Below are 22,953 nucleotides of genomic sequence, written 5' to 3'. Positions count from 1 at the left end.
CTGTCAGGAGCACGATGGGGTGCCCAGATGGGAAAGAAAAGAAATCAGCACAGGACATAATGTTTGCGGGGTTAGGACAGAAGAAACGTAGGTCCTTCCCCGTCATACAAACCATCAAAGATATTGTCAAAAAGGAGTGGGACAAGCAGAATAGAGGGTTTTTACCATCATCCTCTAAAAGGCGCTATCCCTTCAGCGATGAAGACCTAAACACCTGGTCAAAGGTGCCAAAAGTTGATGCTGCGGTAGCCTCCACAACCAAACAGTCGGTCCTACCAGTGGAGGATTCAGGGGTCCTGACAGACCCGCTGGACCGTAAAGCAGAAGCTTTACTAAAGAGGTCATGGGAAGTCAATACGGGGGCGTTCAGGCCCGCCATATCTAGTACCTGTACTGCAAGATCTCTACTAGTATGGACGGAGCAATTGGAGGAACAGATTAGAGGCAAAACTTCGAGGGAATCTATCCTGCTGAAATTGCCTCAAATTAAAGAAGCAGTAGCATTCCTAGCTGATGCCTCAGTGGACTCGCTACGTCTTGCAGCCAGGTCAGCCGGCCTAGTCAACACAGCCCGGCGTGCACTCTGGATAAAGAATTGGAAGGGGGACGCACAAGCTAAAGCGAAACTTTGTGCGATTCCCTGTCAGGGTGAGTTCCTTTTTGGGAAGACGCTGGATGAACTCCTGAATAAAGCAGGTGAAAGGAAGAAAGGCTTCCCTAACCAGTATCTTCCATCCTACAGGAGAGCCTTCAGGAGACGCCCCTTTACTAGGAACAAGCCGCTTGAACAAAGAGAGCGATGGGAGTCGAAGGACCCAAAGCAAAAAGGTGCCTTTTTTAGCGGGTCCCATAATCCGAGACGTAAATACCACTAACCAGGAAGTAGGCGGCAGATTAAAATTTTTTCTTCCCCAATGGGAACAGATAACATCCAGCCAGTGGATTCTGGACATTGTGCAATACGGCCTTAAATTAGAATTTGATCGAATCCCTTGGGATTCCTTCATAATAACATCTCCAAAAGGTCAGGACCAACAGAGGGCTCTAGAAATAGAGATCCTATCTCTTCTATCTAAGAAAGTCCTGATTGAAGTTCCCCAGGATCAAAAAGGGAAAGGGTTCTACTCCCCTTTATTCCTGATTAATAAACCAGATGGTTCATTTAGAACCATCATAAATCTTAAAAAATTAAATTCTTTCCTGCGTAATCATACCTTCAAAATGGAATCCATTAGTTCTACCATAAAACTCTTATTCCCTAGGTGTGTCATGGCCGGAATAGACTTAAAGGACGCCTATTACCATCTTCCCATACATGCCGAACATCAGCAGTACCTAAGGGTAGCAGTCACCCTGGAGGGAAAGGTTCGTCACTTTCAATATGTTGCAATGCCATTTGGGCTTTCTATGGCTCCCCGCGTCTTCACTAAGGTGATACTAGAAGTGATGGCTCATCTACGCCAACGAGATACCTTGATAATACCCTACCTAGATGACTTTCTAGTGGTAGGAAGCTCTGCACTTCAATGTAAAACTCGTTTATCTAATACGATCTCGTCCCTACAGGAGTTAGGTTGGATCGTCAACTTCGAAAAATCTCGGCTGAATCCAGAAACCGTTCAGACATTTCTAGGAATCCAGCTAGACTCCGTAAGTCAGAAATGCTTTCTTCCTCAGTCAAAGAGGTTGACTATACAATCAAAGGTATCAGACGCAATACGCAAACCCTACATGACACTAAGGAAGGCCATGTCCTTACTGGGGTCATTATCATCATGTATCCCTGCTGTACCTTGGGCACAATTCCATACCCGTCAATTGCAGTACGAAGTATTGTCGGCTCAGGGGAAAGACGGTTATCTAGAAAGTAGAATAACTCTTTCCAGTAATGTCTTAGAATCGCTATCCTGGTGGCTAGACATGGACCACCTATCACGAGGTGTGCCATGGATAATAGACCCGTCTAAAATAATTACCACCGACGCCAGCCCTATTGGGTGGGGAGCACATATGGAAGACAATCTGGCCCAAAATACTTGGGATCAGACAGAATTAATATGTTCCTCCAACTGGAAGGAGTTAAAAGCAATAGAATGTGCCTTATATCATTTTCTTCCGCAGATTCATGGAACAAATGTAAGAATTTACTCAGACAATTCCACCGCAGTGGCATACTTGAACCGTCAGGGTGGTACAAAGTCAGGAAGTCTGATGACCATAGCTGCAAACATCTTTCAGCTGGCAGAGGCTCATCTAACATCCTTAACAGCCCTGCACATCAAAGGTGTAGAGAACATCAGAGCAGACTACCTCAGCAGAAACGAGTTGCGTCAAGGAGAATGGACCTTAAACAAATCCATATTCAGAAGGATAACAGAAGCATGGGGGATACCACAAATCGACCTATTTGCCACAAGAGACAACCGGCAAGTACAAAGGTTCGCTTCCCTGAACACCAGGGATCACCCAGATATGTTGGACTCTCTCCACCATCCTTGGCGGTTCAGACTGGCATATGCCTTTCCTCCAATGTCTCTGATTCCTCTAGTGATCAGAAAGATCAGGAGGGAACAGGCAAGAGTAATCCTCATTGCACCATTCTGGCCGAAAAGACCATGGTTCTCTTGTCTCCAGACCATGTGCCTATGCGATCCTTGGATCCTCCCATCAGACAAGGAGCTGCTGTACCAAGGCCCCTTTTTCCACCCGCAAGTGAAAGGTCTTCACTTGACGGCGTGGAATTTGAGAGGCAACTATTAAGTTCCAGAGGGTTCTCAACAGAACTAGTAAACACCCTCTTATTAAGCAGGAAAAGATCTACCACCCTAATATATAGTAGGGTATGGAATAAATTTTTAGACTTCTACACGGTACCGTTCACTAAGCAAGTTCCACTCACACCTATCCTAGAGTTCTTGCAAAAAGGCCGAGAGTTAGGACTATCTGTAAATACCTTAAGAGTTCAGGTCTCGGCATTAGGAGCCCTATATGGATGCAATATAGCAGCTAATAGGTGGATCTCCAGATTCATAAAATCTTGTGAACGTAGTAAACCGGTCCATATTCCCCGTCTACCTCCGTGGGATTTAAATCTAGTATTAGAGGCCTTAACAAGCTCTCCATTTGAACCATTAGATTCAATACCTTTAAAAATCCTAACATATAAAGTAGCCTTACTAGTAGCCCTAACCTCAGCTAGACGGGTTAGTGACATCCAGGCCCTATCAGTAGACCCACCTTTCTTACTGATATTTCATGATCGGATAGTCCTGAAACCAGACCCCTCATACCTCCCTAAGGTAGCGTCCACCTACCACAGGTCACAAGAAATATTTCTCCCTTCCTTTTTTGATTCACCTGTAACTCCAGAACATCATAAGTTCCACACCTTAGATGTCAGAAGAGCCATCCTGACTTATATAGAAAGGTGTCAGACATGGAGGGAGAGTAGGGCTCTGTTTATCTCCTTTCAGGGCCACAAGAAAGGACATGGGGTCACGAGAGCTACCATATCTCGGTGGATCAGAGAGGCTATCTGCTTGGCCTATACGTCAAAAGGCGAGATTCCTCCAGTGGGTCTAAAAGCGCACTCAACACGAGCCATGGCTTCCTCCTGGGCGGAACAAGCAGATGTACCGATCCATTTAATATGTAAGGCTGCAACTTGGTCTACACCTTCTACCTTCTACAACCATTATAGACTTGATCTGTCCACGTCTTCTGATCTGACCTTTGGTAGAGCTGTTCTTAATACAGTAATCCCACCCAAATAATGACTCTCTGAAAATCTCTCATGTGGGGTGCTGTCGTGGCGAAGGGTAAAAAGCCGGATTACGTACCGGTAATGCTCTTTTAATGAGTCCACAACAGCACCCATGTATTACCCTCCCTAAATTATGCACAGCTCTTTCCTTTAAGGTCACAAATAATGGTTGTATAGAGTTAAGAAATTTATGTGACTGAATAAGAATGAATACTAACACTTTTGCGGTTCCCCTTTTTATACTCTGTAACTAAACTGAGGAGGAGAGGGGACCGCCTCCTTTTATTCTGTAGGTTTCCTGTTCCTATGGGCGGATCCCTCTCTCTCATGTGGGGTGCTGTCGTGGACTCATTAAAAGAGCATTACCGGTACGTAATCCGGCTTATTCCGATAATGCACAGTGTCCCGCACTAGATGACCCCAACTTTGACCGTCTGTTCAAAGTTCGGCCGGTCATCGAACACTTCAACAACAAGTTTGGTGAAGTGTACGCGCCCAAAAGGGACATCTGTGTGGATGATTCCTTGGTTCATTTTAAGGGGCGGTTCAGATTCCGTCAATACCTGCCCAGCAAGAGGGCCAGGTACGTAATCAAACTCTACAAGCTGTGTGAGAGTACCTCAGGGTACACCTACAGCTTTAGAGTCTACGAGGGGAAGGACAGCAGGATTGAACCGCCTGAGTGTTCCCCTGTCCTGGGAGTGAGTGGGAAAATAGTGTGGGATTTGGTGCACCCACTGCTGGATAAAGGTTATCACCTCTACACTGATTAACTTTTATTCCAGTATCCCACTCTACAAATCCCTCTCTGCGTGAGGTACCGCAGCCTGCGGTACTGTCCGCAAAAATCAGAGAGGCCTCCCAAAGACGCTACTTGGGCAGATGCTCAGAAAAGGTGAGAGCAGAGCCCAATGTAGCGACCACCTGCTGGTGGTCAAGTGCAAGGACAAGAGGGATGTCCTTCTCTTGACCACCATACACGGTGATGGCAGTGCCCTCAGCACTGTACGGGGTACCTCTACACAGGTCAGCAAACCTGACTGTGTACTGGGGTACAACAAAAACATGGGGGGTGTTGATCTCTCTGATAAACTTCTCCAACCGTACAGTGCTTTGAGAAAGGCCAAGGTGTGGTACAAAAAGCTGTCCGTGTACATCGTACAAATGGCAATGCTCAACGCTTTCCTGCTGTCACGATGTGCACACCACACCGATACGTCGTACCTTCAGTTCCAGGAGGTAGTGGTTAAGGCCATGTTATTTGGCACGAGGGAAGGAGCGGGCCCCAGTACTTCCGGAACTGAAGGTGCTCGTATCGTACCAGGTAAGCATTTCCCGGGGGAGGTCCCGCAAACTGGAAAAAGAGGTAAGTCGCAAAAAAGGTAACATAGTAACATAGTTAGTAAGGCCGAAAAAAGACATTTGTCCATCCAGTTCAGCCTATATTCCATTATAATAAATCCCCAGATCTACGTCCTTCTACAGAACCAAATTGTATGATACAATATTGTTCTGCTCCAGGAAGACATCCAGGCCTCTCTTGAACCCCTCGACTGAGTTTGCCATCACCACCTCCTCAGGCAAGCAATTCCAGATTCTCACTGCCCTAACAGTAAAGAATCCTCTTCTATGTTGGTGGAAAAACCTTCTCTCCTCCAGACGCAAAGAATGCCCCCTTGTGCCCGTCACCTTCCTTGGTATAAACAGATCCTCAGCGAGATATTTGTATTGTCCCCTTATATACTTATACATGGTTATTAGATCGCCCCTCAGTCATCTTTTTTCTAGACTAAATAATCCTAATTTCGCTAATCTATCTGGGTATTGTAGTTCTCCCATCCCCTTTATTAATTTTGTTGCCCTCCTTTGTACTCTCTCTAGTTCCATTATATCCTTCCTGAGCACCGGTGCCCAAAACTGGACACAGTACTCCATGTGCGGTCTAACTAGGGATTTGTACAGAGGCAGTATAATGCTCTCATCATGTGTATCCAGACCTCTTTTAATGCACCCCATGATCCTGTTTGCCTTGGCAGCTGCTGCCTGGCACTGGCTGCTCCAGGTAAGTTTATCATTAACTAGGATCCCCAAGTCCTTCTCCCTGTCAGATTTACCCAGTGGTTTCCCATTCAGTGTGTAATGGTGATATTGATTCCTTCTTCCCATGTGTATAACCTTACATTTATCATTGTTAAACCTCATCTGCCACCTTTCAGCCCAAGTTTCCAACTTATCCAGATCCATCTGTAGCAGAATGCTATCTTCTCTTGTATTAACTGCTTTACATAGTTTTGTATCATCTGCAAATATCGATATTTTACTGTGTAAACCTTCTACCAGATCATTAATGAATATGTTGAAGAGAACAGGTCCCAATACTGACCCCTGCGGTACCCCACTGGTCACAGCGACCCAGTTAGAGACTATACCATTTATAACCACCCTCTGCTTTCTATCACTAAGCCAGTTACTAACCCATTTACACACAATTTCCCCCAGACCAAGCATTCTCATTTTGTGTACCAACCTCTTGTGCGGCACGGTATCAAACGCTTTGGAAAAATCGAGATATACCACGTCCAATGACTCACCGTGGTCCAGCCTATAGCTTACCTCTTCATAAAAACTGATTAGATTGGTTTGACAGGAGCGATTTCTCATAAACCCATGCTGATATGGAGTTAAACCGTTATTCTCATTGAGATAATCCAGAATAACATCCCTCAGAAACCCTTCAAATATTTTACCAACAATAGAGGTTAGACTTACTGGCCTATAATTTCCAGGTTCACTTTTAGAGCCCTTTTTGAATATTGGCACCACATTTGCTATGCGCCAATCCTGCGGAACAGACCCTGTCGCTATAGAGTCCCTAAAAATAAGAAATAATGGTTTATCTATTACATTACTTAGTTCTCTTAGTACTCGTGGGTGTATGCCATCCGGACCCGGAGATTTATCTATTTTAATCTTATTTAGCCGGTTTCGCACCTCTTCTTGGGTTAGATTGGTGACCCTTAATATAGGGTTTTCATTGTTTCTTGGGATTTCACCTAGCATTTCATTTTCCACCGTGAATACCGTGGAGAAGAAGGTGTTTAATGTTAGCTTTTTCCTCGTCATCTACAACCATTCTTTCCTCACTATTTTTTAAGGGGCCTACATTTTCAGTTTTTATTCTTTTATTATTGATATAGTTGAAGAACAGTTTGGGATTAGTAACATAGTAACATAGTTAGTAAGGCCGAAAAAAGACATTTGTCCATCCAGTTCAGCCTATATTCCATCATAATAAATACCCAGATCTACGTCCTTCTACAGAACCTAATAATTGTATGATACAATATTGTTCTGCTCCAGGAAGACATCCATAGTAACATAGTTAGTAAGGCCGAAAAAAGACATTTGTAGGCCGAAAAAAGACATTAGTTTTACTCTCCTTAGCAATGTGCTTCTCTGTTTCCTTTTTGGCAGCTTTAATTAGTTTTTTAGATAAAGTATTTTTCTCCCTATAGTTTTTTAGAGCTTCAATGGTGTCATCCTGCTTTAGTAGTGCAAATGCTTTCTTTTTACTGTTAATTGCCTGTCTTACTTCTTTGTTTAGCCACATTGGGTTTTTCCTATTTCTAGTCCTTTTATTCCCACAAGGTATAAACCGCTTACACTGCCTATTTAGGATGTTCTTAAACATTTCCCATTTATTATCTGTATTCTTATTTCTGAGGATATTGTCCCAGTCTACCAGATTAAGGGCATCTCTAAGCTGGTCAAACTTTGCCTTCCTAAAGTTCAGTGTTTTTGTGACTCCCTGACAAGTCCCCCTAGTGAAAGACAGGTGAAACTGTACAATATTGTGGTCGCTATTTCCTAGATGCCCGACCACCTGCAGATTTGTTATTCTGTCAGGTCTATTAGATAGTATTAGGTCTAAAAGTGCTGCTCCTCTGGTTGGATTCTGCACCAATTGTGAAAGATAATTTTTCTTGGTTATTAGCAGAAACCTGTTGCCTTTATGGGTTTCACAGGTTTCTGTTTCCCAGTTAATATCCGGGTAGTTAAAGTCCCCCATAACCAGGACCTCATTATGGGTTGCAGCTTCATCTATCTGCTTTAGAAGTAGACTTTCCATGGTTTCTGTTATATTTGGGGGTTTGTAACAGACCCCAATGAGAATTTTGTTACCATTTTTCCCTCCATGAATTTCGACCCATATGGACTCGACATCCTCATTTCCTTCGCTAATATCCTCCCTTAAAGTGGACTTTAGACAAGACTTTACATAGAGACAAACCCCTCCTCCTCTCCGATTTTTACGATCCTTTCTAAACAGACTAACCCTGTAAGTTAACTGCCCAGTCATAGCTTTCATCTAACCATGTCTCGGTTATTCCCACTATGTCAAAGTTACCTGTAGATATTTCTGCTTCTAGTTCTTCCATCTTGTTTGTCAGGCTTCTGGCGTTTGCGAGCATGCAGTTTAGAGGATTTTGTTTTGTTCCAATCTCCTCGCTGTGGATTGTTTTAGAAATGTTCTTACCTCCCTTCTGAGTATGTTTTCCTGGATCTTCTTTGTTCAAGTCTAATGTTTTTCTTCCCGTCCCCTCTTCTTCTAGTTTAACGCCCTCCTGATGAGTGTAGCGTGCCGAGTGTGTTACAAAAGGGGAATACGCAAGGACACCATTTATCAATGCGACACCTGCCCCGAAAAACCTGGCCTGTGTATGAAGGATTGCTTCAAATTGTACCACACCTCCATGCACTACTAACTTACTTTACAGGAAACAGTAGATTAGTTCCAAAAAGGGGGCACATCTATGTAAGTTCATTGGGGTCTTGTTTACAAAATGTCACTTGTGGGTTTTTTTTTTTTTACTGTTTGGGCACATCAGGGGCTCTGCAAACGGAACATGACGCCTGCAGACCATTCCATCAAAGTCTGCTTTCCAAAACATCACCACATCCCTTCGAGCCCCGACGTGCGCCCAAACAGTATTTTTTCCCACATGTGGGGTATCAGCGTACTCAGGACAAATTGGACAACAACTTTTGGGGTCCAATTTCTCCTGTTACACTTGGGAGAATTTAAAATTGGGGACTAAATTATCATTTTTGTAGGAAAAAATAGGATATTTTATTTTCACGCCCGGGCGTTATAAATTTAAGTGAAACACTTGGGGGTTCAAAATTCACACCACACACCTAGATAAGTTCCCAATTAGGTCTAGTTTCCAAAATGGTGTCACTTGTGGGGGATTTTTACTGTTCAGGCACATCAGGGGCTCTGCAAACGGAACATGATGTCCGCGTACCATTCCATCAAAGTCTGCTTTTCAAAACGTCACTACTTCCCTTCCCAAAAAGTGGTTCCCCCTCACATGTGGGGTATCAGCGTACTCAGGACAAATTGGACAACAACTTTTGAGGTCCATTTCCTCTTTTTACCCTTGGGAAATTAAAAAAAATATTGCTGAAAGATCATTTTTGTGACTAAAAAGTAAAATGTTATTTTTTTCCTTCCATGTTGCTTCTGCTGCTGTGAAACACCTGAAGGGTTAATCAACTTCTTGAATGTGGTTTTGCGCACCTTGAGGGGTGCAGTTTTTAGAATGGTGTCACTTTTGGGTATTTTCTGCCATATAGACCCCTCAAAATGACTTCAAATGTGAGGTGGTCCCTAAAAAAATGGTTTTCTAAATTTTGTTGTAAAAATGAGAAATTGCTGGTCAAATTTTAACCCTTATAACTTCGTAGAAAAAAAAATTGTTTCCAAAATTGTGCTGATGTAAAGTAGACATGTGGGAAATGTTATTTATTAACTATATTGTGTCACATATCTCTCTGGTTTAACAGAATAAAAATTCAAAGTTGGAAAATTGCGAAATTTTCAAAATTTTCGCCAAATTTCCGTTTTTTTCACAAATAAACACAAGTTATATCGAAAAATTTTTACCACTAGCATGAAGTACAATATGTTTTACAAGAAAGCAGTGTCAGAATCACCGGGATCCGTTGAAGCGTTTTAGAGTTATAACCTCATAAAGGGACAGTGGTCAGAATTGTAAAAATTGGCCCGGTCCATAACGTGCAAACCACCCTTGAGGGTAAAGGGGTTAAAGTTCCAGGTTTTGGAATTTTCCCTTTTGAACTTTTGAACGTTTCATTGAAAATTACCGTGAAACTTACCATGTTATGGTCACTGCTTCCCAAATGCTCCCTGACCTGTAGATCTGAAATTGTATCTGGTCTATTTGACAGAACCAGATCCAGCAGATTACCTTCCCTGGTTGGTTCATCTACCAGCTGAGAGAGAGATAACTGTTCTGAACTATGGATTAGAAATTGTAGCTTTTAGCCCAACCAGAAGATTCTATGTCCCATTGAATGTATGGATAGTTAAAATCCCCCATTTTAAGAACCCTATTACTGTTTACTGCCTTTTTAATTTGCTGCAGCATTTAATGTTCTACCTGTTAAGTTATTTTAGGAGGCTTGCAGCAAACTCCAATTAGCAGCTTTCCATTATTGCCATCCCCATGTACATTTACTCCTAGTGACTCTACATTGCTGTAACTCCCCCAAATGTTTTCAGATGATGCACACCCCTCCACCTTTTTTTCTTCCCTGTCCCTTCTAAATGTAGTGTAACTCTCTACGTTTGTTACCCAGTCATGGCTCTCGTCAAGCTAGATTTCCGTAATGCCCACCACATCTAATTCTGTGACCGTCATAAGAATCTCCAGTTAATTCATTTTGCTTGCTATACTTGCTTTTGCCAGCAGACATTTAATATTAATAGCACATATGTTACTCCTGCTCAGCTCCCTACTTTCCTTGCATTTCCACCCCCCCCTAAATCCTCATTTATCCCTACTACCTCCCTCTCTGTCTACTGTATATATCACCTTATTAGCACAACTATCCTCCCTCCCCAGATCCTAGTGTAATAGCTCCTCCATCAGTCTTACCATTTTTCCCCAAGAACAGCTGCACCCTCCCCATTGAAATACAGCCCGTCCCTAATGTAGAACACGTAGCCAACAGAGAAATCGGCCCAGTTCTCCATGAATCAAAGCCCTTCCTGCACCAGTTTCTAAGCCACTTATTTATCTCCCTAAGCTACTGCTGCCTATCTAGTGATGCTCGTGGCACTGGCAGTATTTCTGAAAACATCACCTTAGAGGTCCTGGCCTTTAGTTTTGCTCATAGTTCCCTGAAATCATTCTTAAGGACCTTCCACCTCTGTAACTTTGTCATTGGTACCGATGTGTACCATGACTGCTGGCTTTTCCCTAGCCCCACCCAGCAATCTGTCTATCCGATCTGCCATATGTCGAATCCGAGCACCCGGCAGACACCATACTGTAAGTCATTCACTGTCTCGGCGGCAGATGACCCTGTGTGTCCGCCTAATTATAGAGTCCCTACCACCAACATCTGTCTGGCTTTAGCTGCATTCCTATTTCCCTTCTTACGGCAGCGGTTTTCCTGGTTGCTAGGAGCAACGTCCTGCTTCAGTGATTCCAGTCCTGGTCTTTCATTCCGAATATCAGCCCAACATGTATATTTACTAGGTTGTGCCAGATCAAGACTTGGCTCCCTTCCACTTTTCCTCCTACTCCTTTTTGTAACATTTACCTAGTCACTTACTTCTCTTTCATGATCTTCCCTTTTTCCACCCTCCTCCATGTTACTGGCCCCAGCCAGCACAAGCTCAGTGAGCTCTAAACTCCTCCAGGTTTGCAATGCTCCTGAGTGTTGCCAGCTGCACATTTAGATCCATTGCCTGGGGTTCCAAACATGTAACTTGCTTGCATCGAGTGCAGACATATTCACCCTCAAACGGCTGTTCAAGGCATGCATACATCTCACAAGATGCACACCTGGTAGCATTGTCCATGGAGCACATATTCAATGGGGATAACCGTACAGATAAAAGCAGAAAAAAATAAACAATTGAAGCTAGTAAGAAAAGCAGAAAACTATGCTCTTGTGTTAAGCTATGAAATTACGTGTAACTATGGACTTATTTGCAGCCTCGGACTTAACAGCCCTCTCTCCACTCAGCAGCCCTTGCTTAGAGTGTCTGGAACTTGTAGTCCACTCAGCAGCACAGTACAGGTGGCTTGCCATAGCATTTCATTCAAATGTCGACAGATAGTTCGTGCTAACACTGATGCATCCTGAGCCTGAAGGATAGCTTGAATTTCTTTTTAACTTGTATTGCCACCCTTTAACAGTTATTCTTTGCCATCAACATCCAGGAAGATTAGCTACCGTGGCATGAGTTATGAGTTATAAACTTATTGATTATGTTGCGCAACCTTGAACAAAGGAACAAAAACATCTCTGGCCTGGAGATGGACTTTGAACCTTGAGATTGTTGAGTTTTTTCAACAGTTTTGTTTTACAAGTCTTTAGACAGTACTGTTCTCTTTTTCTTCTCCATGCTTAAATTGCAAAACAAAGATTGAGTCATTTTCTCCTTTCTCCCCATTTTATCTGGTTTTAGGTGTGATTTTGTTCAGACTGGCCTACCGCCTCAATGCATTAACCTAACGATCCCTGTGTGGCCTATTTATATATGGAAAAAAAAAAAAAAAAACAGGTCCCTCGCATCATGTTCTCATTCACTTTATGCAGTTAATAGCCCTCTGTGTCTGTACTGCTACATACTTAGGCAGTTAACTGGTTCATGCAGCTTTACATGAACACCCGAGCCTTACACTATGGCCGGTCCGAATAACTAAAGCAATTGTTACCATCCACCTCTCGTGTCTCCCCTTTTCCTCATAGTCTGTAAGCTTGCGAGCAGGGCCCTCATTCCTCCTGGTATCTGTTTTGAACTGTATTTCTGTTATGCTGTAATGTCTATTGTCTGTACAAGTCCCCTCGATAATTTGTAAAGCGCTGCAGAATATGTTGGCGCTATATAAATAAAAATTATTATTATTATTATTATTATTATTATTATTATAATATGATATTTGCCACAGGTGAGTTTGAATGAGCAGCACATGCTTGAAACAAAGTTGTTTCCACAATTTTGGAAAGGTGCAAACAGTTTCCCCAGCTCATTTCTGGGGTTTTGTGTGAAATTATTTATTATAATTTGCCTTTTTTTCTCTTTTTTTGTTGTTTTTCCAATACGCACAAAGGGAACGTGTGTAACAAAACATGCGGAATTGCAATAATTTTGTAGGAGAAATAATTAATTTTCTGAAACAATTTCAAGGCTGCTAACTCATTTGGCCATGACTGTATTTGACGTCAAACTTATATCATTGGGAAAATTATGATGTTTGACTTCATAATTTTACTTAAAACAAAAAACATCCTTTCCCAATTTCAGAAAGGCCCTTACACGTTACCAGATGCTTTTCCGACACTTGTTCTATTGCAAGCATGTGGAGAGACTACTCTGCAATGTGTGGATCAGTAACAAAGCTGCCAAACGATTCTCATTACATTCTGCCAAATGGTAAGTGTGCTAAATAAATACAAATGATAAATTCAATTTATATGTTTATCAAAAATGGAACTGATTTGATCAATGTTGTATGAACTTATAGCCACAACACCTCATTGTTCAGACCAGTTGCTTTTTTTTTTGCATTATTTATTTTTAATGCTGTCGTAACCCCATAATAACTATCAATATGCATTAAAGTGGTTGTCTTTAAGGGGTCCCTCATCTTCATTTTAAAACTGCAATTGGTAATAAGCCTATAGCACCACCTGTCTGATGATATTCCTTCAGATGACCACTGTACATGACAGCTGTCATCCTGCGGAATCTGCCCTGGACAGTTTTGGAAAAAGTTGAGCCCGATTAACTCCTTAAATACCGCTTTCAACGGCTGTATTCAATTGTTTAAAAGGGGGTTAAAGACCCACCTTGTAACCATCGGACCCCTACAATGAGAACCACGGATGCTGATGGTAACCATGGTACCGTCAGGTGATGTGATTGCCCCAGGGTACGTTGGCCTGTGAAATTCAGTTATAAGCTAGATCTCACAGTCAGTGAGACACTGACAAGTCTCATGCACTGCAGTACACTCTCATACAGAGTGCAGTATGAGTACAAGAATGAGTGCAGTACAAGTCTCATGCACTGCAGTGTATGAGACAAAAGATAAAAAAAATAAAATACTCATGTTCCAAAGTAAAAAAATAAGTTACATAAAATAGGTAAAAAAGTGCACACAAATCTTGAAAAAGTCGTTTCACCACTCAAAACTCAGCTATTGTATTAAAACAAAAATAAACAAGAAAATTGCTATTGCCACTTCTGTACTGACCAGATCCATAAAGCTGTCATGTGATTTATTTTGTATGGTGAACGCTGTAAATAAAAATAATAAAAACCTGCCAAAAATATAGCTTTTATTCAGTCGCCATGACAGCACTAACGAGAGAGGGGATCCGCCCTTCAGGGACAGGAAACCTACAGCGATAAAAGGGCGGCACCTCTCTCCCGCATCAGTTGGTTTCCTGTCCCTGACAGGGGACCCTACAGACTTGCCTTAAGAAGAAAGGTGAAGACAGTACCCAGGCTCGGCAGGCCGGTTCTGGAAGCGGGGGTTCCCCTTCCTCGGTCGGGTCCGGTGTGCTGGAGGTGCCACTCTACAGAGGGCTGTGGGGGTAGGCAGCAGCAGAGGAAAGCAGCCTTCATGGGGAGTGCTGACTTTGGGGTGTCCCATCACCGCAGGTACAGGTCTGTATATTATGGGAGGCCCTGTCTTCCGAAGCCCTGCGGCGGAGCTGGTGTCCTCTTCAGTTGGACCAGGGGTGTATCAGGGGCTGTCGGCGTTCCGGCGGAAGGGGCGTGCCTAGTGATGGTCAGCGAGGTGACACGCGGCGCATGCACAGTTTGCCGCGGCAGTGCGTATGGCGGCACCCTGTAGAATGTCGCTCAGTGAGGTGTGATGATGTGAGGTGCATGTGCAGTGGGGCCGTGGCGGTAAACATGGCGGCGCCCTGCAATACACAGCGTGGGAATGTGGGCGATTGGAGGTTCCTGGGTCAGGTGAAGCCATTAAGGGCGACAGACGGCACAGCTCTGGGGGAGGTTCCGATATGGGGGTGAGCTTCTGGGGGAGGGGCCTCCCATATGTGATGTACCAGGCAGTTCACCTGGATTAACCTGCTGACCCCATCCAGGGGAGGTATCTAATAGGCATTCCTAATGGGCTACCAAATGCTTCCTATCCATATGACAATGGAGTCTCGAGCAGGAACCGTTGCAGTCTGAGCAGCAGTGTCAGATATAAAAATAGAAAAAAATAGAAAAAAGTAGGCGCGCACTTACCCTGATGCGGTGAATATCACTTTATTTGGACATAATGACAAACGAATAGCAGGGAGGACTAGAGTCAGCTACGGACAACGGCCGTTTCGTGCTCCACGGCACTTCAACGGGTCCTAGCGCTGAGTGGAACAGGGGAGTGTTTTATAGACCCATCCGAGTCTCAAACTCCTCCCCTAGGACTCAAAACAAACAATGTTACATTTAAAACAATATTACATTAAAAACAACGAAACATTATAGCTCACACTAAGAACTACAAACTAAACCGAATTTGACATTTAGAAGTACATAATGAAACAATTTACAAGAAGACCGACATGTCGACTTTATCGTTTAAACCAGACGGTCCTGCTGCGTCTGCACGCAGGATCCATCTGGCTTCTCTACGTAGTAGGAGGTGGCACAAGTCTCCTCCCCCCTCTGGTAATGAAACCCGTTCCAGACCAGCAAACCTCAACACCTGGGTATTTCCTGCATGGTGCGTCAGTCCTTGGAGAAGCCCCAAATAGTGAACACCCAGCGGTGATCTAGTGGCAGTACTCGTCCTCGAGGTGATAAAGCTGATCAAAGATCTAAGGCTGGAAAATCCTCAAGCTGTAATGATGTTACAACGGCTGAGAGGGTCCCCCCTGCAATCTACGGTACCATTCAGTTACTATAGAGGTAAGTGATCGCCGAGAAAGTTCACTTAGTGATGTGTGTCTCCCCTTATATACCCTCTCTCCATGTCTATCAGGGAAAAAAAATGGTCTTCTAAATCTAAACATAAAGAATGTGCTGAGTGTGGAGTTCCTCTCCCGGATAACCACATAAGGAAATTATGCGGACTGTGTATTGAACATTTAATAGCACAGGAGACACCAGACTTCACTACCAGTCTAAGGCAGATGGTCAGGCAGGAGGTTAGGGTTTCAGCAAAATCCCTATCTCAAAATAGAGGATCTAGAGAAAGAGATCCTAGATCACCAAGTTCATTTGAGGACAGTGACTGACTCAGGGGAGCTAATATCAGAGACTTCTCATTCATCATCATCTTCAGAGACTGAGTCCGGTCATTCATGCTTTTCCTTTGACCGGATAGACTGGCTCGTCAAGGCAGTGAATAACACTATAGGAATTGAAGAAACCCCATTAGAGAAATTTATGCAGGATGTCATGTTTAAAGGGCTAGTCCGAAAATCCTGTAGATGTTGTCCTGTAGTTGACAACGTAAGCACCCTCATTACACGAGAGTGGAAAAAGCCGTAAAGGTTCTCTTCCACCATCATTTAAGAGAAAATATCTGTTTGAGGAGACCGCATCGGCGACATGGGATAAAGCCCCAAAACTTGATGCGGCCGTGGCTAAGGCTTCTAAGAAATCCTTGCTACCGTTTGAGGATTTGGGAACTTTAAAGGACCCACTAGACAGGAGAGTCGATGTGTTTCTTAAGGGAGCTTTGGAACCATCAGCAGGGGCTCTCAGGTCGTCAATTGCAGCCACCTGAACAGCACGCTCTATGATGGTATGGCTGGACAGCTTAGAGGATCAACTTAAATATAAGACTCCGAGAAATGAAATCTTATCCCTTCCTGTGATTCAGGGGGCAGCAGCTTACCTTGCTGATGCGTCAGCAGATTCGGTGAAATTGGCGGCCAGATCGGCGGCTCTTTCTAATTCGGCCCGTAGAGCCATCTATCTGAAATTTTGGCAGGGGGACATGCAAGCCAGATTAAAGCTGTGCAGCATTCCATGTGAAGGGGCACATCTATTTGGTCCAGTTCTGGATGGACTATTAGAAAAAGCGGGGGATAGTAAAAAATGATTCCTCTACCTGGGAAGACCCGCCTACAGACGGGGCACTAACAGAAGATGGCTTGACCGTACAAGGTCCAATAGAGAAAAGCCCAGATATGACATCAATAGGAAGAAAGGTAGAGGCTACATGTTCAACTCCTTTCGGGACAACAGAAAGCCACAATGACTGCCGGACCGGGTGGGAGGCAGTCTTTTGGCCTTCTATCCGGCTTGGCTTAATATTTCCAGTAGTCCATACGTCCTGAACATTATTAAATCAGGACTAAAGTTTGATTTTCAGAACATTCCTAATGATAATTTTCTGATGACACCTGTACATTCTTCACCTGCAGAACAACTGGCGTTAGAGTCTGAGGTCCAGGAACTCCAACAAAAGGGTTTATTGGTGGAGGTTCCGGAAGCGCAAAGGGGTAAGGGGTTTTATTCCCCCCTCATCTTGATTAAAAAGCCAGACAATACTTTTCGCACCATCATCAACCTTAAAGGCCTGAATAAATTCTTATGGGTCCAATCGTTTAAAATGAAGTCTGTGAAAACCGCAACAAAGCTATTGTTTGACAAGTATTTCATAGTCGTTTTAGATCTTAAAGATGCCTATTATCATGTCCCTATACACGCAGACCACCAGCGGTATTTAAGGGTAGCAGTCTTTCTATGCGGGACGGTTAAACACTTCCAATACAGGGCACTTCCCTTTGGTGTTGCAGTTGCTCCTCGTGTGTTCACAAAGATAATGGTGGAGGTCATGGCACATCTTCATGAACAAGATATTCTAGTGGTTCCATATCTGGATGACCTATTGATAATAGGGAACTCAGAATCACACTGCTCGACCCAACTAGCAAAAGTAATTGCAGCCTTACAAAGGTTGGGTTGGATTATTACATTTAAAAAATCACATTTACAGCCTCAAAGAGTTCAAGAATTCCTGGGTCTCATATTGGACTAAAGGTTGCAGGAATGCCGTCTACCGGATACGAAGGTAGAAAAAATTCAACGGCAAATACTCAAGGTTGATATAATCCATCGGTGACTTTAAGAGGAGCGATGTCATTGTTAGGCTCACTCACATTGTGTATCCTGGCGGCTCTTTGGGCCCAGTACCAGGGCTGTGGAGTTGGAGTCAGAGTTAGTTTTGGATGGAGTCGGAGTCGGTAGAAATGTACCGACTCCAGCTTTAAAAAAAAATGTATTAATATTTCATAGATGAACTTTCATATGAAATTTATAAATGTTACTCAAATATATATGTTCTGTCAAACTATGAACAACAGTGAAAGCAGTTCTGCTGGAGATAGACATTTCTTACTTCTTGTGTGTCAGGTTATGTGCATATGTTCAGGTTTTTTCACGTTTTTTCGCACTAAAAATGCTATAAAACTCACTAAAACGCATAAATTATGCATTCTATCATTTAGAATGCATTCCGCATGTTTTGTGCACATGGATGCTTTTTTACTTTTGTTATGTTTTTTATATATATTTAATAAAGGTTGATATTTTATGGGACATAGTGACTGTGTTTTCTCTGTGGTACATTAGGATTCCTGTTTTACAGTTGTCCCTGCTATTTTGGTCCTAATATACACACATGCCACACTGTATGCCATTGGCAGCGGTATTATTGTGTGTGATCTAAGTGTGTACTATGTGTGCTACAATTTCATTATCACGGTAAAAAAATGAGCATGTTCATTATTTTTGCGGATTTTCCCGCAATTCTATGCATTTGGGAAAAACGCACTAAAAACGCGCTAAAATGCGGTAAAATCGCGGTAAAATCACATTGCAGAATTGTTCGCTTTTTGTCAGGAAAATTTCTGCCAGAAATCCTGACGTGTGCACATACCCTCACTGTTCTCCACTGCCCTTATCTAATCTTATACTTGGTTAACCTCATGCTGCCCCAACCCCCCTACTTACAATGTATGAAACTGAATGTGAAAATGTCACAAAAGAGAATAGTAAAACCAAAAACACTCAGTTTGAAAAATTTTTTTTGCAGTAATCCGCAAGTGCTAGTAAAAGATGTAAATAACAGGGTATTTGGTTGATACATTCCTGTTTCCATGAATGTGAAAATGTGTTGCAAATTCTTAGTAGTAAAGCTCCTCCTCTAGACTAGATGTTTGGTGTGCGTCTTCCAAGCATCTCACAGCTGCTACTCAGAAGAGGAAGACTGTAAGAAGTATTATCCTTTCAACAAACTTTGCATCAGTTAACTGTGAGTACATGAGGAATAACAGTATTACTGACCACTATATCAGTTGTATGACCTGGCAATAATTTTGTGCAATTATTTTTAGGAAAAACAATTGTCATTTGGTAATTTGGATTGTGAATGCAGAATTATAAACCTGAGAATGTCAAAGAAGCGTCACAATAAATTAGCTGTATTTGAACATTTCACCATCACTCAAGATAGAAAACATTATGTCTGTCAGTGTATGACAAATGATCCAGACGAAAACAAATGCTGTGAAGCCAAGATCAGTGCACCCATGAAGGAGGATCTGACAGAGGCAATACTTTTTCTGAGGACAAATTTATAGATTTCTTTTTATTAACTGCATAACAGTGTTTATTGCATATTTACTTACAAGAGTTTAGAAAAGTTTAGAAAAGTTATTTGCTATATTCTAATTGTATTCTAATAAATATAGTTTTTGCTCTGGTCTGATTACTTATATGATGGTGAGAAACTGAATAAGCACGATGTTAATATTTTACAACAGTAAATTTATTGTTACGAATTGGCCATTTATGAAGGAGTCAGAGCCGGAGTCGGAACCTGATAAAATCCAGGAGACTGAGTCGGATTCGCAACTGTGGCTTACCGACTCAACAGCCCTGCCCAGTACCACACCACAGTCCTACAGTGGGATGTATTGTATAATACTCATCTGTTAGAGGGCCACCTGGATAGTACCTTTTCCTTGTCTGATGTCTCTATTCAGTCCTTACGTTGGTGGTTACACACACAAATCTTACGGACTGGGGTTCCCTGGATAAACCATATATCGCGTGTGGTTACCACAGATGCTAGCCCCAGGGGATGGGGAGCACATATGGGTGATATGTGGGTCCAGGGAGTTTGGTCACATTCCGAACAAAGTTTGTCCTCTAACCTTAAAGAGTCGTTGTCAGTAAAACGAGCTCTGAGTTATTTCCTTATGTCCTTACAGGGCCATCACGTCAGGCTATTCTCAGACAATCAGGTAACTGTAGCTTATATTAATCATCAGGGGGGAACCCGATCCAGATCTTTAATGAAAGTGGCGGGTCGTATCTTGCAGATAGCCAAAACTCATCTACTGTCACTCACATCTCTTCATATAAAGGGAAAACACAACATCATGGCCGATTACCTAAGTCGCAAGAAACTCGGGCAAGGAGATTGGGTTCCCAATCAGACCGTCTTCGACCAGATCACACTTCTTTGGGGGTACACCGATATTGACCCCTTCGCCAGCAAAGAGAACAAAAAGTCACCAGTTTTGCTCCCTAAACCCCAGAGACAATCCATACGCGGTGGATGCCCTCCTAATTCCATGGCATTTCAATATGGCCTATGCCTTTCCCCCATTGAGCTTGATCCCGATGGTTCTGAGGAAGATTCGTGAGGACAGAGCTCTGGTAATCCTAATAGCGTTGTTTTGGCCCAGGAGGCCGTGGTTTCCGTGGCTGAGGAAAATGCCCATTTCTCAGCCTTGGATTCTCCCAGAACTCCCAGACCTCCTCTCCCAGGGTCCAATTCTCCATCCACGAGTGCCCAATTTACATCTGACAGCGGGGATTTTTGCAAGGACTAATTAATACTTTATTAAAAGCAGGAAGGTTTCCACGACAAATATTTGTTAGTCTGGATAAAGTTCTTGACTGTTTCAGGATGAATGATGGGTCAAAAAGTCAGTATTACTAAGATTCTGGAGTTCCTATAAAGAGGTCTAGAGATGGGGCTAGCTACAAGTACCCTTAGACTACATGTGTCAGCTTTAGGGGCATTATACAATTGTAATATAGCTAACAATTATTTGATTATTTATCAAAGCAGTGGCTAGATCAAGACCCATGGTTAAGAAAAAGCTAGCCCCGTGGGACTTAAACTTGGTACTTGCAGCTTTGACGGATCCCCCTTTGAGCCTATAGAATCTGCTTCTATAAAAGTCCTGTCCTTGAAAACAGCTCTTTTGGTCACTCTCACATCTGTGAGGAGAGTTAGTGACTTACAGGTCCTCTCTAGACAACCTCCATACATTCAGTTTAGAGACGATAGGGTAGTATTAAGATCTTATCCTCTTTATCTACCGAAGGTAGCGTCAAAGTTCCACAGACTTCAGGAAATAAATCTCCCCATTTTTTGTCCTAATCCTAAAAATCAAAAAGAACTCAAACTCCATTCATTAGATGTCAAAAGATGTCTACTTAGGTATATATCTTTAACCCCTTTCTGTCATTGGACGTACTATTCCGTCCATGTGGGGTTGGCCTTACTTCCCAAGGACAGAATAGTACGTCCAGAGCAATCAGCCGCGCTCACGGGGGGAGTGCGGCCGGGTGTCAGCTGATTAGAACAGATGACTTCCAGCCAGGTCACGGACCGCCCCTGGCACATTAACCCCCGGCACACCGCGATCAAACATGATCGCGGTGTGCCGGCGGTATAGGGAAGTGTCGCACAGGGAGGGGGCTCCCTGCCGGCTTCCCTGAGACCCCTGCAGCAACGCGATGTGATCGCGTTGCTGCGAGGGTCTCTTACTTCCTTCCTCGCTGCAGGACCCGGATCCAAGATGGCCGCGGCATCTTGGTCCTGCAGGGAGGGAGGTGGCTTACCAAGTGCCTGCTCAGAGCAGGCGATTGGTAAGCCTGCAATGCTCTAAGTCAGATCGCTGATCTGACAGAGTGCTGTGCAATCTGTCAGATCAACGATCTGTGATGTCCCCCCCTGGGGCAAAGTAAAAAAGTTTTTTAAAAAATTTCCACATGTGTAAAAAAAAAATAATAATTCCTAAATAAAGAAAAAAATATTATTCCCATGAATACATTTCTTTATCTAAATAAAAAAACAATAGTACACATATTTAGTATCGCCGCGTCTGTAACAGCCCAACCTATAAAACTGGCTCACTAGTTAACCCCTTCAGTAAACACTGTAAGAAAAAAGAGGCAAGAAACAACGCTTTATTATCATACCGCCGAACAAAAAGTGAAATAACACGCAATCAAAAAGACAGATATACCGTATATACTCGAGTATAAGCCGACCCGAGTATAAGCCGACCCCCCTAATTTTGCCACAAAAAACTGGGAAAACTTATTGACTCGAGTATAAGCCTAGGGTGGAAATGCAGCATTTACCGGTGAATTTCAAAAATAAAAATAGATCATTATTTCCCCATAGCTGTGCCATATAGTGCTCTGCACCGTTCATATTTCCCCATAGGTGTGAACCATATAGTGCTCTGCACCGTTCATTGTGCCCCCTAGCTGTGCCATATACGGTGCTCTGCACCGTTCATTGTGCCCCATAGATGTGCCATATACGGTGCTCTGCACCGTTCACTGTGCCCCATAGCTGTGCCATATACGGTGCTCTGCACCGTTCACTGTGCCCCATAGCTGTGCCATATACGGTGCTCTGCACCGTTCACTGTGCCCCATAGCTGTGCTGTGCCATATACGGTGCTCTGCACCGTTCACTGTGCCCCATACATAGCTGTGCTGTGCCATATACGGTGCTCTGCACCGTTCACTGTGCCCCATAGCTGTGCTGTGCCATATACGGTGCTCTGCACCGTTCACTGTGCCCCATAGCTGTGCTGTGCCATATACGGTGCTCTGCACCGTTCACTGTGCCCCATAGCTGTGCTGTGCCATATACGGTGCTATGCACCGTTCACTGTGCCCCATAGCTGTGCTGTGCCATATACGGTGCTCTGCACCGTTCACTGTGCCCCATAGCTGTGCTGTGCCATATACGGTGCTCTGCACCGTTCACTGTGCCCCATAGCTGTGCTGTGCCATATACGGTGCTCTGCACCGTTCACTGTGCCCCATAGCTGTGCTGTGCCATATACGGTGC

The 22,953-nt window shown here is 43.4% G+C and overlaps 1 protein-coding gene across 4 annotated transcripts in view; it reads left to right on the top strand.

Annotated features, from left to right (window-relative positions):
* Positions 1–22,953, top strand: part of TUBGCP2 (tubulin gamma complex component 2) — an 888,554-nt gene that overhangs the window by 538,939 nt on the left and 326,662 nt on the right. For 3 of the 4 annotated variants that reach the window (XM_069753055.1, XM_069753056.1, XM_069753053.1), the window contains exon 13: positions 13,113–13,241. The exons of the other annotated variant lie outside the window; for it this stretch is intronic. In XM_069753055.1, the coding sequence (XP_069609156.1) occupies positions 13,113–13,241 (129 nt within the window). The remainder of the gene's footprint in view (positions 1–13,112; positions 13,242–22,953) is intronic. 4 annotated transcript variants of the gene reach the window in all.

Source organism: Ranitomeya imitator, chromosome 2 (genome assembly GCF_032444005.1).
Source record: "Ranitomeya imitator isolate aRanImi1 chromosome 2, aRanImi1.pri, whole genome shotgun sequence".
Taxonomy (NCBI): Eukaryota; Metazoa; Chordata; class Amphibia; order Anura; family Dendrobatidae; genus Ranitomeya; species Ranitomeya imitator.
Note: the sequence above shows the minus strand (reverse complement) of the source record. Positions and strands in the feature narration are given on the sequence as shown.